The following is a 14,950-nucleotide window of genomic DNA, read 5'->3' as shown; positions in this document are numbered from 1 at the left end:
ACATCTTCCCATTTGTTTATTGTCTTCAGTTTCTTTCATTAATATTTTACGGGTTTCAGAGTACAAGTCGTTTACCTCCTTGGTTAAGTTTATTCCTAGGTATTGTATTCTTTTTGGTGAAATTGCAAATGGAATTGTTTTCTTAATTTCTCTTTCTAATACTTCTTTATTAAGGTATAGAAATGCAACTAATTTCTGAGTATTAATTTTTTTATTATGTTATGTTAATCATCATGCCTTACATCATTAGTTTTTATGTAGTGTTCCATGATTCATTGTTTGCATATAACACCCAGTGCTCCATGCAGAATGTGCCCTCTTTAATACCCATCACCAGGTTAACCCATCCTCCCACCCCCCCTCCCCTCTAGAACCCTCTGTTTGTTTTTCAGACTCCATAGTCTCTCATGGTTCGTCTCTCCCTCCGATTCCCTGCCTCATTCTTTCTTCCCCTCCTGCCATCTTCTTCTTCTTCTTCTTCTTCTTCTTCTTCTTCTTCTTCTTCTTCTTCTTCTTCTTCTTCTTCTTCTTCTTCTTCTTCTTCTTTTTAACATATAATGTATTATTTGCTTCAGAGGTACAGGTCTGTGATTCAACAGTCTTGCACACTTCACAGCGCTCACCATAGCACATACCCTCCCCAATGTCTATCACCCAGCCACCCCATCCCTCCCACCCCACACCACTCCAGCAACCCTCGGTTTGTTTCAAAGAGGCAAAGAATCTGTACTCGGAAAACTACAAAATACTCATGAAAGAAATTGAGGAAGACACAAAGACATGGAAAAACGTTCCATGCTCATAGATTGGAAGAATAAATATTGTAAAGATGACAATGCTACCTAGAACAATTTACACATTCAATGCAATCCCCATCAAAATACCATCAATTTTTTTCAAAGGAATGGAACAAAGAATCCTAAAATTTGTATGGAACCAGAAAAGACATCAAATAGCCAGAGGAATGCTGAAAAAGAAAAGCAAAGCTGGTAGCATCACAATTCCGGACTTCAAGCCCTATTACAAAGCTGTCATCATCAAGACGGTATGGTACTGGCACAAAAACAGACACATCAATCAATGGAACAGAATTGAGAGCCCAGAAATGGACCCTCAACTCTATGGTCAACTAATCTTCGACAAAGCAGGAAAGAATGTCCAATGGAAAAAAGACAGTCTCTTCAACAAATGGTGTTGGGAAAATTGGACAGCCACATGCAGAAGAACGAAACTGGACCATTTCCTTACACCACACACAAAAATAGACTCAAAATGGTTGAAAGACCTAAATGTGAGACAGGAGTCCATCAAAATCCTAAAGGAGAACACAGGCAGAAACCTCTTCAACCTCAGCCGCAGCAACGTCTTCCTAGAAACATCACCAAAGGCAAGGGAAGCAAGGGCAAAAATGAACTATTGGGACTTAATCAAGATGAAAAGCTTTTGCACAGCAAAAGAAACAGTCCACAAAACCAAAAGACAACCAACAGAATGGGAGAAGATATTTGCAAATGACATATCAGATAAAGGGCTAGTATCCAAAATCTATAAAGAACTTCTTAAACTCAACACGCAGAGGGTTTCAGCAGAGGGAGAAGGAGAAGCAGGCTCTCTGCCAAGCATGGAGCCCATTGCGGGGCTTGATCTCCGGACCCTGGGATCATGACCTGAGCCAAAGGCAGATGCTTAACCAACTGAACCACCCAGGTTCCCTTCCTCCTGTAACTTCTTATTTAATTAATTGGTTGGTAAGGAGAGTGTTGTTTAATTTCCATGTGTTTGTGAATTTTCCATTTTTCTCATCATTGATTTCTAGTTTTGTGTCATTGTGGTCAGAGAAGATATCTGACATAATTTCAGTCTTCTTGAATTTGCTAAGACTCATTTTGTGGCCTAACATATGGTCTATCCTAGAAAACATTCCATATTCACTTAAGTATATGTATTCTTCATTGGCTAGAATGTTCTGTATATGTCTGTTAGGTCCATTTGCTCTACAGTGTTGTTAAATCCACTGTTTCCTTATTGATTAACTGTCTGGATGCTGTATCCATTGTTAAGAATGGGATTTTAAAGTTTCTATTATTGTATTACTATTTATGTCTCCTTTGAGCTATGTTACTTTTCGCTTTATATATATTTAGGTAGTCCAGTTTATAAATATTTACAATTGTTATATATTCTTGATATACTGAGTCATTTATCATCAATGTTTTTAAGGTTAAGTGAGTCTCATAGGGAGCATATTGTTGGCTCTTGTCTGTTTGTTTTTATCTGTTCAGCCATTTCTATGACTTATAATTGAAGAACTTAATCCATTTACATTTAATATAATTATGGATAAGTAAGGACTTACTATTGTTATTTTTTTAATTGTTTTCTGGTTGTTTTGTAGATCTATTGTTCCTTGTTTCTTATCCTGCTGTCTTTTTTGGTGTGTTTTGATGTATTTTGGTATCTACATGCTCTGACTTCTTGATCATGCTCTTTTGTGTAATTACTGCAGGATTTCCCCTTTTGGTTATCATGAGGCTTACACAAAATATCTAAAACTTATAATACCTTATTTTAAACAATAACAATTTACCTTCAAAACTCTGATAGAATTCATAAACTTTACACTTTTACTACCCCCCTCACATTTTAGGTTGATGCTGTTACAATTTATATGTTTTTTTTTAATTATTGTGTAACTAATAACAGATTTTTCCAATGATGCTTATTTTTACTGTCTATTTTTTAAACTTTTAAACTAAAGTTTTAAGTTAATTATGCACCACTATTAGCATATTGCAGAATCTAAGATCATACATTTAACATTACCACTGAGATTTTTTTTTTAAAGATTTTATTTATTTATTTGAGAGAGAGAGAATGAGAGATAGAGAGCACGAGAAGGAAGAGGGTCAGAGGGAGAAGCAGACTCCCTGCTGAGCAGGGAGCCCGATGTGGGACTCGATCCCGGGACTCCAGGATCATGACCTGAGCCGAAGGCAGTCGCTTAACCAACTGAGCCACCCAGGCTCCCAACCACTGAGATTTTTATTACCTTTATATGTATAACTACAACTTTAACATTTCTTTCATTAATTTCTCTGATCACATAACTTAATAGTAGGACTTCAGACTCACCATAAAACTAGGTGACTTATAGGCAGCAGTTGCTAACACAGAAATATTCTTGTATGCACATAATCAATATTTTTATAATTACTGAGGAAATTATAAGAAAATCCTTGGAGAAGTAAGATATCTTACGGGACATGCTATGATTTGCCTACCATTTTGTGTGCTAATCTCCAAGGTGAGACTCTTAACAGCTGTGTTTTGAAATCCTAAAAGTCTTTTTTCTAATTTGAAATGTCTATGGAGCATAACAGGCTTTCAAATGGAAAAATGCTGCCAAAAAGATATAGAGACTGCCAGCGATTTTTATGCTGAAAAATAAATTAAAATTTTAAATGTCTTTTAAAATGATAACCAAAGGTCTGGGAAGGCTCAGCTTCCTGGAACCTTACCTTACACAGACTTTCCATCTGCAGGAAAGGCCTTGTCTGATGCCTTCCCTTTAAAGAGATATCACTAGACAGGGACAGAAATTTGCCTCCTCTTTGAGAACAAAGAAAAATTTTGGCTCCAAAATTGGATTTTTATTTGAATAATTAAAACACTGGTATAGCTTAGTAATGAAACAGGAGGGTACATGCTTCTCATCTGGTAATATTAAAACACTACTATTGTCAAGAAAAGCTGACTAACATGATATAAATCAATCACACTTTTGAATGTGGACCCACTTTCATCTGTTCTCCTAAAATGAGCTTTCTAAATATGCTAATATATTCACCTGTATGTTTTACTTTGGTAATTGCAAAGAGATCATTAATAAATAGGAGCTCCCAGAAGTGTTCCATCTATCCCCACAAAAATCTTCTAAAGAATAGCCTACACCTGTGGCACTTCCTTCCTTATTCCCTATTGTTTTGATATATTTTTTAAATTTTATTTTTAAGTAGTCTCTACATCCAGTGTGGGGCTTGAACTCACAACCCCGAGATCAAGAGTCATACACTCCTCTAACTGAGCCAGCCAGGCACTTCTCCTGATATCGTGTACTCTGACTTTGCATCATCTCTTAAGTTACCAATGACTTCTCCATCCCTAAATTAATTTTCTCTGTTCTCATTTCCCTCAGCTCTTCTGTCACCATTATTACCTCTTTTTTGACTCTAGTAGCTAAGGAATATCTTGGTTTCTCTGAATCTAGTCATTCTACCATCTATTTTTTCACTCTTTTCTTGAATCCATCCTCTTCCCATTCCCTAAAAAATAAGCTTTGCTCCATGTTCCTTCTTCAAAACTCTCCTCTTCTACTATATATTCTGCTTTAGGAATATCCCTACCTCTTGAAGGCTTCAATAATCATGACTTTCCTTTTTTTTAGGTCTTTATCATTTTCATTCTTCAGATATTTGGATCTTTTTAATTTTTAAGAAACTGAACTAGTCTTTCCTCTAAAACAAGCATACATTATTACAAGTGAAAGAATATGGAATTTGGAATTCAATGAACTTAATTTTAAATCTTGTTATTCTTTTTACTTGACATGGAGAAGCTATTTGTTCTCACCAAAGATCTGTTTCCTCTTTAATAAAAATAGAATGACATCAAATTATACTGCTATAGCAAAGGGCTAGATATCTAACAGTTATAAAATTGCCTAGTAAAGTTCCCAAGCTAAAGTAGAGCTCAATAAATGCCTATTTACCTTTCTCCTCCTAATTTGAGTATGATTTTTCAAATGCATTCAGATTTTAAAATCTTTATTCTTTCCCCAAATCCTGTAACCCTTTGATTCTACTTCTTCAATTTCATTAATTGATTCCTTTCAATTCTCATTGTCTCCATTTTACTTTACATCCTTAAAATTTCTCATCTGGACAATTGCAATGGTTTCCTATTCTATTACAAGATGTATTAAACTTAACTTTCAGGTAAAGATTTTTATTGCATAGCTCCTGCTATATTACCCTCAATCAAAAACTTGTATCTCCAGGGCGCCTGGGTGGCTCAGTCAGTTAAGTGTCCTACTCTTGATTTTGACTCAGGTCATGATCTCCGGGTCATGAGATCAAGCTCCATGTTGGAGCTAAGGACTCAGGCTCCAGCATGGAGACTGCTTGGGATTCAGTCTCTCTCTCTCCCCTCCCTAAACCCCACCACGTGTTCTCTCTCTCTCTCTCTCTAAAAGAAAAAAAATTGAATCTCTTCATAGCTCATGGAATTAAGAAGGGATATAATATCAATTATTACACACAGAAATACCATAGCTTAAAAGCACTTTCACAACTATTATTTTGTTGCTCATTAAAACATTATACACGTTGGGGTGCCTGGGTGACTCAGTCAGTTAAGTGTCAGACTCAGTTTTGGCTCAGGTCATGTTCTCAGAGTCCTGAGATCAAGTCCTGCATCGAGCTCCATAGTGAGGTGTCTGCTTGTCCCTCTTCTCCCTCTGTTCCTTCCCCCTGCCCTCACTCTCTCACTCTCTCAGATACATAAATAAAAAGTCTTTTTAATAAAATATACATGGTATCTTCCTATTTTGATAATGAGTAAACCTGTATACCAGAAGTTTGTGCACTTAGCTGTAATAAAGGTAGGACTGAACCCAGAGCTTATAGCTTGCAATTTGGTGCTCTTTTCCTTTTGTTTACACATTTGCATTCTAGCATTTAAGTTCCTTCTTAATACAGTCCAAACCTAACTTTCTGACATTATATTTCCAATTCTGCCATATTGTGTTACAGAATGCTAGACGTGCCTCTTACAGAAAATAGATCATTTTAGTTATGTGAAGTGTATTTTTAAAAAGAGATTTTAAAAAAAGCTACTATTCTCTTCAAATAACCAGTTGCTTAAGGCAAACTGTTCTTCCAAATGCCTCTACCCTTTATCAGCTCAGCAATACAGCACATGCTGTTCTCTCTTTCTAGAATGTGATCCTGCCAATCTTTTCCTATAAGAATCCTATCCATTCTTCAAATGGATTTTCATATTCCTTATTTTCCCGTAATTTATACCCATGTTCTCTTGGCTCATATGACTTGAACGATATTCACTTGTGTGCTTTCTCATATCACCATACTGGAATTTATTCTATTTCTTGAAGGCAGATACCATCTTATCATTTTTTTCATCACCAAGCCAAAAATAGTTTAGATGCCTAAGAAAAGATTGCTGAGTAAACCTACATTGCAACCTTCCTCTCATATTACGTTTTGAGACTAATGCAACTAAGACTTGTACTGTTGTCCATATGGAAAGATGTTTCTGATCTTTGAGAAGATTTTTAAAAGACGTTACCTAGGTCTGAAAACAAGAGTATGGAAGCATAAATGTTCTATTGTTGCTTGGAGCCCAGATTGCTCAGAACAATATTACCATATTAAAACTAGCTCTTATAAAAAAGTGTATTTTAAGTTGTATAAATATGTAGAAGAACTAGTGGGGCTAGAGTTTTAAAAGTTACTTCAATTGTGTTATCTAAGCTAATATGATATTTAGAAAAATGTGATTTATAAAAATACTCAACATGGGGAGGCTGTGTAAAAAGAAAATAAGTAACACATATAACAAGACTTAGCACTTACTCTGTGCATACTTTCTGAGAACTTAGCACTTATCTGTACTTTGTCTACTTTATTCTCATGGTGTCCTCATTACTGGCGGGGAGAAACAAGCTGTTTTTGCAATGTTATGATAAAAACACTAAAAAGAAAAGGTGATGCAAGAAATAGAGGCCACAGATAATTTAAATTATGGTAATCTTTCACTGAAATACAGTTTAAAATATACATGTTTAGAAATACATTAAAATATTCCAACTAGAAAATAATTTTTGATGGATAAAACTATTTATAGATAAGGCAAATATCTTGGCTTAAGCAATGTGGGAATACTTAATGTATACTAATTCTAAATCTATAAAAATGAGATTATTTCATGTATTTTGTGCTACATATTAAATGACATTTTTGAAAAATTAAATTATAATAAAATATTAAGAATACCTTCAACTGTCATTATTAATGATAAAAAACATAAAAGCAAAATTTAATGTCAGATCTGTCAGATTTTCTCATGTTGCATTTGAATATTCAGATTTAGTATTCTATAACTTCCATAGTAATATACTGTTTATTGAGTATATGTGATTTTTATTAAATAAAATTCCATTATTATAATGGAAATGCTATATGACCTAGACAAAGTGGAGCAACTGAACTGACCTTAATATGAGATGGATTATAGGATGAAGTGAGAATAAGAGAAAAAATAAGAAATAAAACACAAGAAGAGATGTCTGAATAATAAGCTTTTTTGTTTAAACAATATGGATAACGTAAGAGACAGGCAAGAAATTTGGGGTAGGAGAAAGAAGGAAAAGATCTATCAAATCACTGATAAGCCAAAAGTAGAAACAGAAGAAAAGACTTACATGTGCTGCAGACTAAACTATCATTTTCTTTATAAAAGGCTCTTTGTAGAATTATTAACTATTCTCAATTGCATTCCTCCATAGTCAACCCATAAGGAAGTTCTGTTGACCCTATTTCCAAAGATATTCTATGCCCAATACTCTCCATTTCAATTAAAACCTTCCTTGAGAGTTTTGGTTCAAGACCGTGAACTAGGAAGATGCTGAACTCACCTCCTCCCAAGGACGCACTGAGTCTACATATAGAACAATTTCCTCTTTACATATGGAACAATTTCCTCTTTAAAAAAACAACAACCTAAAGGTTGGCTAAGTGACCACTACACATCATGCAAACAAGAAGAAATTCACATCAAAGAGGATATGAGAAGTTGGGACACAATCTCACAATAAATCCTACCCCTGGTGCAGCAACTCACAACTGGGAAGAAACTCAAAACCCAGAGCTTTTCCCTGAGGATTAAAGATTGAACCTCACATTGAAGCACCCCATTTTTAACGCATGCACTTGAGCGATGAGGCCCTCCAAAACATCTGACTTTGAAAACCAATGGGGCTTGCATTCTGAGACCTGCAAGACTGTAGCTCTTAAAGTTTGCAAGTGCTCAGATTCACCTGTCCCAAGGCCCAGTTCAGAGGCAGCTACTGGTGACCAGACTTAAAGTGAAAAAGGCTCACTTGCTTTGTTAAAGTATCAGCTTGAGGAGCAGGCATCTAATTTAACACATACATCTAGGAATTTGCTGGAATACCCTCCTGGATGGAGACTGGCAGGGGCCATCTTCACACTCTCTTTTTGCTGTGCTCCAGAGCACTAGTATTTCTCAGAAGGGAGCTTTTACAGACATCTGGCACCCTGACTTTTGTGGTTATCATCCAGGGAAATACCTCTTAACTGAATGGCTCTGGAGGCTAAGGGAGCTTGCATTTCTGGTCCCACGAGACTCTAAGGGTGCCACTCAGAAAGAAGTTTACACCCCTGTCTGGCACCCCTATATTGTGACTGCTGCCAGGGGACATCTCTACATCGTCTGGCTCTTATGGCCAGTGGGACTTATATTTGTCGGCCCCACAGGACTACAACCAATGGAGAAAGTGTTCCTAAACAGTTACCACCCCAAAGCACAGAAAGAGACAATAGAAATAGGTCTTTCTGTGAAGCAAGCCAATTAGCTAACCATCATGACTATGAACTGAGGGGCTTGATATTAATTAAACACATATTTGGGTCCTTTCCAGAAACTTTGGATGTCAGATGTGATCTTTGCACTCACCCTCTGCCATGCTCCAGGGCACTAGAGTCTCCTGGAGGGGAGCTTTACATACATTTAGTGCCCTGTTTGTCGTTGCTGTTGTTGTTGTTGTTTGTTTGTTTGTTTTTTTGGTGTCTGGGTTTTTGTGGTTACCGCTAAAGGTACACTCCTTGATTGCCTAGCTCTCTGGTGGCAAAGCAGAGGGTGGTTTCATTACTGGGTCCACAGGATTGTGGCAATCAGAGAAACATTTCTTGGCAGGCTACCACCCCCAGGCACTGTGCAAACTGTGGACAGAGGCACAACCCCTAGTCTTTCTATAAAGGAGTCCTCTTTACCTTTTCTGGAGCTATGGCCTGAAGGGAGGGCTTTGAGTTTGGCCCACATCTGCTGGTCTGTGGAACTGCTCTCAGAGAACATAGGCTATGGATACGATCTTGATAAAATACCCTCAACAAAGCAGGTATAAAGGAAGCATACCTCAACATAACAAAAGCCATATATGACAAGCACACAACCAATATGACATTCAACAATGAAGAGTTGAGAGTTTTTCCTCTAGGATTAAGAACAAGACAAGGATGCCCACACGTGCCACTTCTATTTATCATCATATTGGAAGTCCTAGCCAGAGCAATTAGGCCAAAAAGATATAAAGGGTATAGAAATTGAAAGGAAGAAGTAAAATTTTCATTATTTGCAGATGGCATAAAATCATATATAGAAAACCCTAAATATGCCATTAACAAACTGTTCAACTAATAAACAAATTCAGGAATTTTGTAGGATACACTAATAACAAACTATCAGAAAGAAAAATAAAGAAAACAATTCCATTTACAATTGCATCAAAAAATAGCTAGAAATAAATTTAACCAAGGATGTGAAAGACCTGTATATTGAAAACAACCAGACATTGATGAAAGAAAACAGACTATAAAACTGCCTCCAATATTCTTATGCTTTATGTAATTTGATGATAGCTATTACCTATCTGAAGTGTCTCTTCATGCTATTTCAATTTTTTTCAATCTTTGTCACTCCAATGAAATCACTCTTATCTATAATCTTCATGCTGTCAAATTTAAGAGACAGGCTTCTGTCCTCCCATTCTTAGTTTTTCAATAGCATTTAACAGTCCTCACCCTCTTTTCAAGAACTTCCTTCTTTTGTTTCACTCCTATTCTTCTCACCACTCATGAGCATGATTTGATAGCTCCTTGTATTTCATCATATCATCAAATAGCATTGATCTTTAGGACTAGGTCATAGACTGTCTCATCTTTCTACAAAGTCTAAATGATGTCATCTATCATGCTGCTTTAATATTCTTTATAATATCTACACGCTGATGGTCCCTGACTATCTCTGAATTTCAAATACGTTCAACTACAAACGTAACATACCTGTGTGGAAATCTCTAAGTCATTTAAAGTTTAAAATCTCAAAAGTGAACTCTTCATTTTTCTCCTCAAAACTCTGGACTTCCACACTTGATTAAATTTTTTAAAGATTTTATTTATTTGAGAGAGAAAGAGCACAAGTGGGGAGAGGGGCAGAAAGAGAGGAAGAAGCAGACTCCCCACTGAACAGGGAGCTGATGTGGGGCTCAATCCCAGAACTTTGGGATCATGACCTGAACCGAAGGCAGATGCTTTAACTAACGGAGCCACCCAGGTGTCCCCACACTTAATTAAATATTATCATTTACTCCATTCTCATGATGTTTAAGCCCAGAAAATTAGGGATTATCTTTTATTTTTCTTACTTTCCACATCAAACTGTCATCGGATACTAAAAAATTGTATATCTTTAAAGGATAACTTGAGTTTCTCTAGTTCACTGACCACCATAGCTCAAGTCTCCACCATCTTACATCCAGACCACTTCAGTCATCTTCTAACTAAAACTTCTGTTTTCTTCATTCCATCTATCAAAAATATAAAGCATGATCTACTGAAAATATAAATGAGATCATGTCACTCTCTTACAACTCTTTGTAGTTTCCTATTATATATAGGTGAGTTAAAGTAGCCTAGGAGTAACCATGGTGAATGAGAGTGATATTGCTCAGCCTAATGGGAACAGGCATTAATTGGTTCCAGTAGATATTTTCATAAAGGCACATTAGTTTCAGTTGCCAGATATAATAAGGAAATAGAAAAATCTTTGTGAGTGCCCGTGTATGTGTGTGTGTGTGTAATCTCCTAATTTTTAAATGTTGGCTCTCATTTTTTCAAAACACTGTGAGCTTAAAACAAAACATATCTCCAGTCCAGATTAGGCTGAACGGTTGCCAGTTTGCTTCCTCGGCAAAAGAGATCTGGTTTTTCCTTATCTCCTCAACCTCATTCTATGATTTTCTCCCATTTACATTCTATAATTTAGACTCAGTGGTCATTATTTTCCTTGAATAGCTCCTCAAGCTCTTCCTCAGTGTGGGGCTCTTCCTTCCTTATAGTCTAGATGCATAAAATTCTGGTATCAGTGAGAGTGGGACCTTCTAAAAATGGGTGGGTTCCCCCCGATACTTTCATTCTCTCTTACAGAAGCTTGGGTTTTATTATTATTATTTTTTTTTATTTCACAGTACTGTCCTAAATTTGTAATTACAAACGCATGTGACATTTAACTGTCTTTTCTGCCATTAAATTCTAAGAACTATGGGGACCATGTACTATGTCTGCTTTTGTGTGTCTTATTTGTTCCTAGTACAGGACCAGGAACACAATAGGCAAATAATACATGTAGATAATGCATACATAAATGTTCACTGGATTTCTCTTCATCTCTATAACACATTCTAATTATCCTCTAAGACCTAGCTCAATGTTAACTTCCTATGACCCTTTCTCCTAGCTTCCAAAAATGCCATACCTCCTCTGTGAGTTTGTAACATTTCACACATTCTTAAATTATAATGATTATGTTTTAGTCTGTGAGCTTCTTTTTTTTAAAGATTTGAGAGAGAAAGAACACATATGGGAGGGAGGGGAAGAGGGAGAGAGAGAATCTCAAGCAGACTGCCCGCTGAGTGTGGAGCCCGACATGGGGCTGACCCTGAGATCATGACCTGAGCTGAAATCAAGACTCGGACACTTAATCGTTTGAGCCACCCAGGGTCCCCTGACTGTGAGCTTCTTGATGCCTAATATCCATCATGGTGCTTGCAATATGATTACAAAATAATCTTATAATTGGAAGCCATGACACCTGAAAGTAATTAAACTCACCATATTATCTATTTCCAATAAAGCCATATAGTTTTGTAAAAGGTGGGACCAAGTAAATATTCATAATGATTATTCTGTAATTCACATCATACCGTAATAGCTACCAGCATTAACTGAATACTTACTTTGTCTCAAGCTCTATAATTATTACATGCATACATCAGTTTATTTCCTTAACTCTATGAAACAGTACTATTCTCATTTTTAGATCTCAGGAAATAAACTCTTGGAGAACACAAGTAGTGTTTTTGCCAATGAAGTTTGTTTGACTTCAAAGTATAATGTAATTTAGTGAATAAATGGTCAGATTTTGGAATCAGGAAGTAGTAAGTTCAAATTTCAGTTCCATCAAATTATTACCTGGGTAAACAGAACCTTGTCTCATTTGTAAAATGGGAATAAAATAGTAAATACCATATATTTTATAATAAATTAAAAGACATGTAAAAAACACATAGTAAATCATTATGTAAATTGTAGTCTATAAAATATCACTTTTAATTATTGAAGCTGAGAGATTTAGTTGATTTTTAATAAAGTCAATTTATTAAGATCAGAGTCTGATTAGATCTCAGATCTTTTAAATTTCTCTCATGTTTTTCTTCATTTTCATATATATTAATTATAATATATATAATATATAATATAAAATATATAAATATATATATTAAAATAATAGAGTTCTGTAATTTTTTTAGAAAATTACAGTTGTATTTATGTTGAAATCACACTATTTTTTTTCCTGTCCATGTATAGCAAAATGTAACTTTAAGTCATCTTGAAATATCCATGGGGGATAAAATTCCCATAGGTCTCTATTCTAAGAACTATCTACCCACCCCACTCCCCCACAGGATATTCTTTAGTCATTTATACAAATAATATAAAGAAGTAAAAATTATAAATGTGTGGTAGGTGTATAATCATTATCAATAATTTAATAAAAATTATGTATCATGGATACTTTATAAAAACAGGTATTTGTGAGTGTTAGTTACATTATCAGTTAATATTTTAAAGCATTTTTTTATACCTTTTATTTATGAAATGCTATAAGAAGGTCTACTAAAATTTCAAGATTTTTAAAAAATATTCTTTGATAGTTATTCAAATTAATGCCTACCACAGTATACTACATGCATTCTCTTGGTTGTTAGTAAACTTAATTTTGAATTAATAAAATCAATACTAATTTCAAGATGGAGATATATTCAGTTATGTCTACTTCTGAAAAATACTTATAAAATGTTTCTAGAACATTCGCAGGAAGGTTTCACAGGCGGTACCTCATCTGAAACTCACCATTAGATATGCTAAATTTGATTTACATGTTACAGAACAGGAAACAGTCAGACAGGATTCAGTTACCTACTTAAGATCAGATAACTATCAAGCAGAATTTGAATTCTAACTCATGTCTTTCAAATCCAAAGCCCATGATTTTTCACTTACTATATGGCAAGAAATTGATTGTTTAAACTCCAGAAAAGTATCCCAATAAAATTGGTATGTTATTTAAATACTTTAAACTAATGAAATATTAATAGTAACAAATAAATAAAATCTAGCTGCCGTTGTTTTAAATCACCCAGGCTTCATTTTCCATATTTATTAGTTACTTTTAAATTTTAAGTTAAACTTTGACAAAATAATGAAATAGCAATACAAAATATTACCTAAAATCTGATCCAACTCTCTTCCCATTTTCTGGTTCTCCTGGATCTGGGCATAGATTGGAAGCTGTTTTAATACCTCCCTCATTTACTGTAACAGGAAAAAAAAAAGAATCAAAACATGATTAGAAAATCAAGAAAAATGTTAATTGAAAAATGTACATAAAATATATTCTTACATTTTGTGTAATCACTATAGTTTAAATGTAGAAAGATTAAATATAATTTTATAACCCAGTAATAAAGACAAAGCATTTTTGCTATTAGTGGACCTGTAAGTTTGATATTCATCTTCAATGACATACTATTCTGAATATTAACACACTGACAGTTAACACTTTTTGTAAATTACTACCAAATTGTGAAATCTCTGGAAATGCATTCCCAGTGTATCAGTTCCAGAGTTTCCATTAATTATTGGCAGTAAAGCAGTTACTACCAGTTATGACAGTATCATTTGGGTACCTATTATTTTTAAAGTTCCAACTGAAAAACAAGACCCTATGGGAAAAGTTTAAGATTGTTAGCACTTCTTGTTTGGCATATAATGAAGCACTGTGCTCTACCAATGTTAAAGACTATGGTTCCTATTACCACACATGTCAATGAATTATGATATAATGCTGAAAACCAAAATAATGGTTTTTCCCTGTAGCAATAGACATGATTATGTTTTCCTTGCCATCATACACATTTTAAACAGTTCCTCCAGGACACTCAATTAATGAAAGATTCATTAATATTTTCAGTGAATGTGATCACAGTGGGTAACTAAATCCCCAAGACAGCTATCTTAGTGGGAAGATATTTAAACCTCATAGTTCTGATATATGTGAGTGATATTATTTCATACATTCAATCTCTTAATGAACTAGAGAATAATTTATTTTGCTCTTCATCAACTTATCTGCTTTTTGAGAAAAGAATAGAACCTGAGCAGAGATTCCACAGAGGGAAAAATTAACTTTGTAATGTTTCTCAACCTACAATGTAGATCTGAGCCACTTGTGGAAATTTCTTTAAAGAATGAAAATGTGTATTTCTACACCTAGCTATTCTGACACAATTACTCTAGGGCAGGACCCTGAGCATCAGTTTTGTGTTTATTTTGTTTTTCAGTAACACTTTAGGTGATTCTAAGGTAAAGTCAATGTTGAGAACTGCTGGATCTCTGCATCATTTAGTTCAGATTGATCAATATGTTCAAACTGACTTATCAGATAACAAGGCAACTATCAGATAATGTCCCAATAGTCGTAATTCTGGTAAAATCATATTTTCAATTAGATA

General features: G+C 34.9%; 1 protein-coding gene across 4 annotated transcripts in view; it reads right to left on the bottom strand.

The window, feature by feature from the left end:
- CSMD3 (CUB and Sushi multiple domains 3) overlaps positions 1-14,950 on the bottom strand; it is a 1,163,243-nt gene that overhangs the window by 672,955 nt on the left and 475,338 nt on the right. For all 4 annotated transcript variants that reach the window (XM_028122520.1, XM_088023099.1, XM_028122521.1 and 1 more), the window contains one exon: positions 13,664-13,751. In XM_028122520.1, the coding sequence (XP_027978321.1) occupies positions 13,664-13,751 (88 nt within the window). The remainder of the gene's footprint in view (positions 1-13,663; positions 13,752-14,950) is intronic.

The sequence above is a fragment of the Eumetopias jubatus genome, unplaced genomic scaffold, assembly GCF_037043125.1.
Source record: "Eumetopias jubatus isolate StellerSeaLion01/CBP00866 unplaced genomic scaffold, mEumJub1_p1.0 scaffold_4, whole genome shotgun sequence".
In the NCBI taxonomy this organism is placed as follows: Eukaryota; Metazoa; Chordata; class Mammalia; order Carnivora; family Otariidae; genus Eumetopias; species Eumetopias jubatus.
Note: the sequence above shows the minus strand (reverse complement) of the source record. Positions and strands in the feature narration are given on the sequence as shown.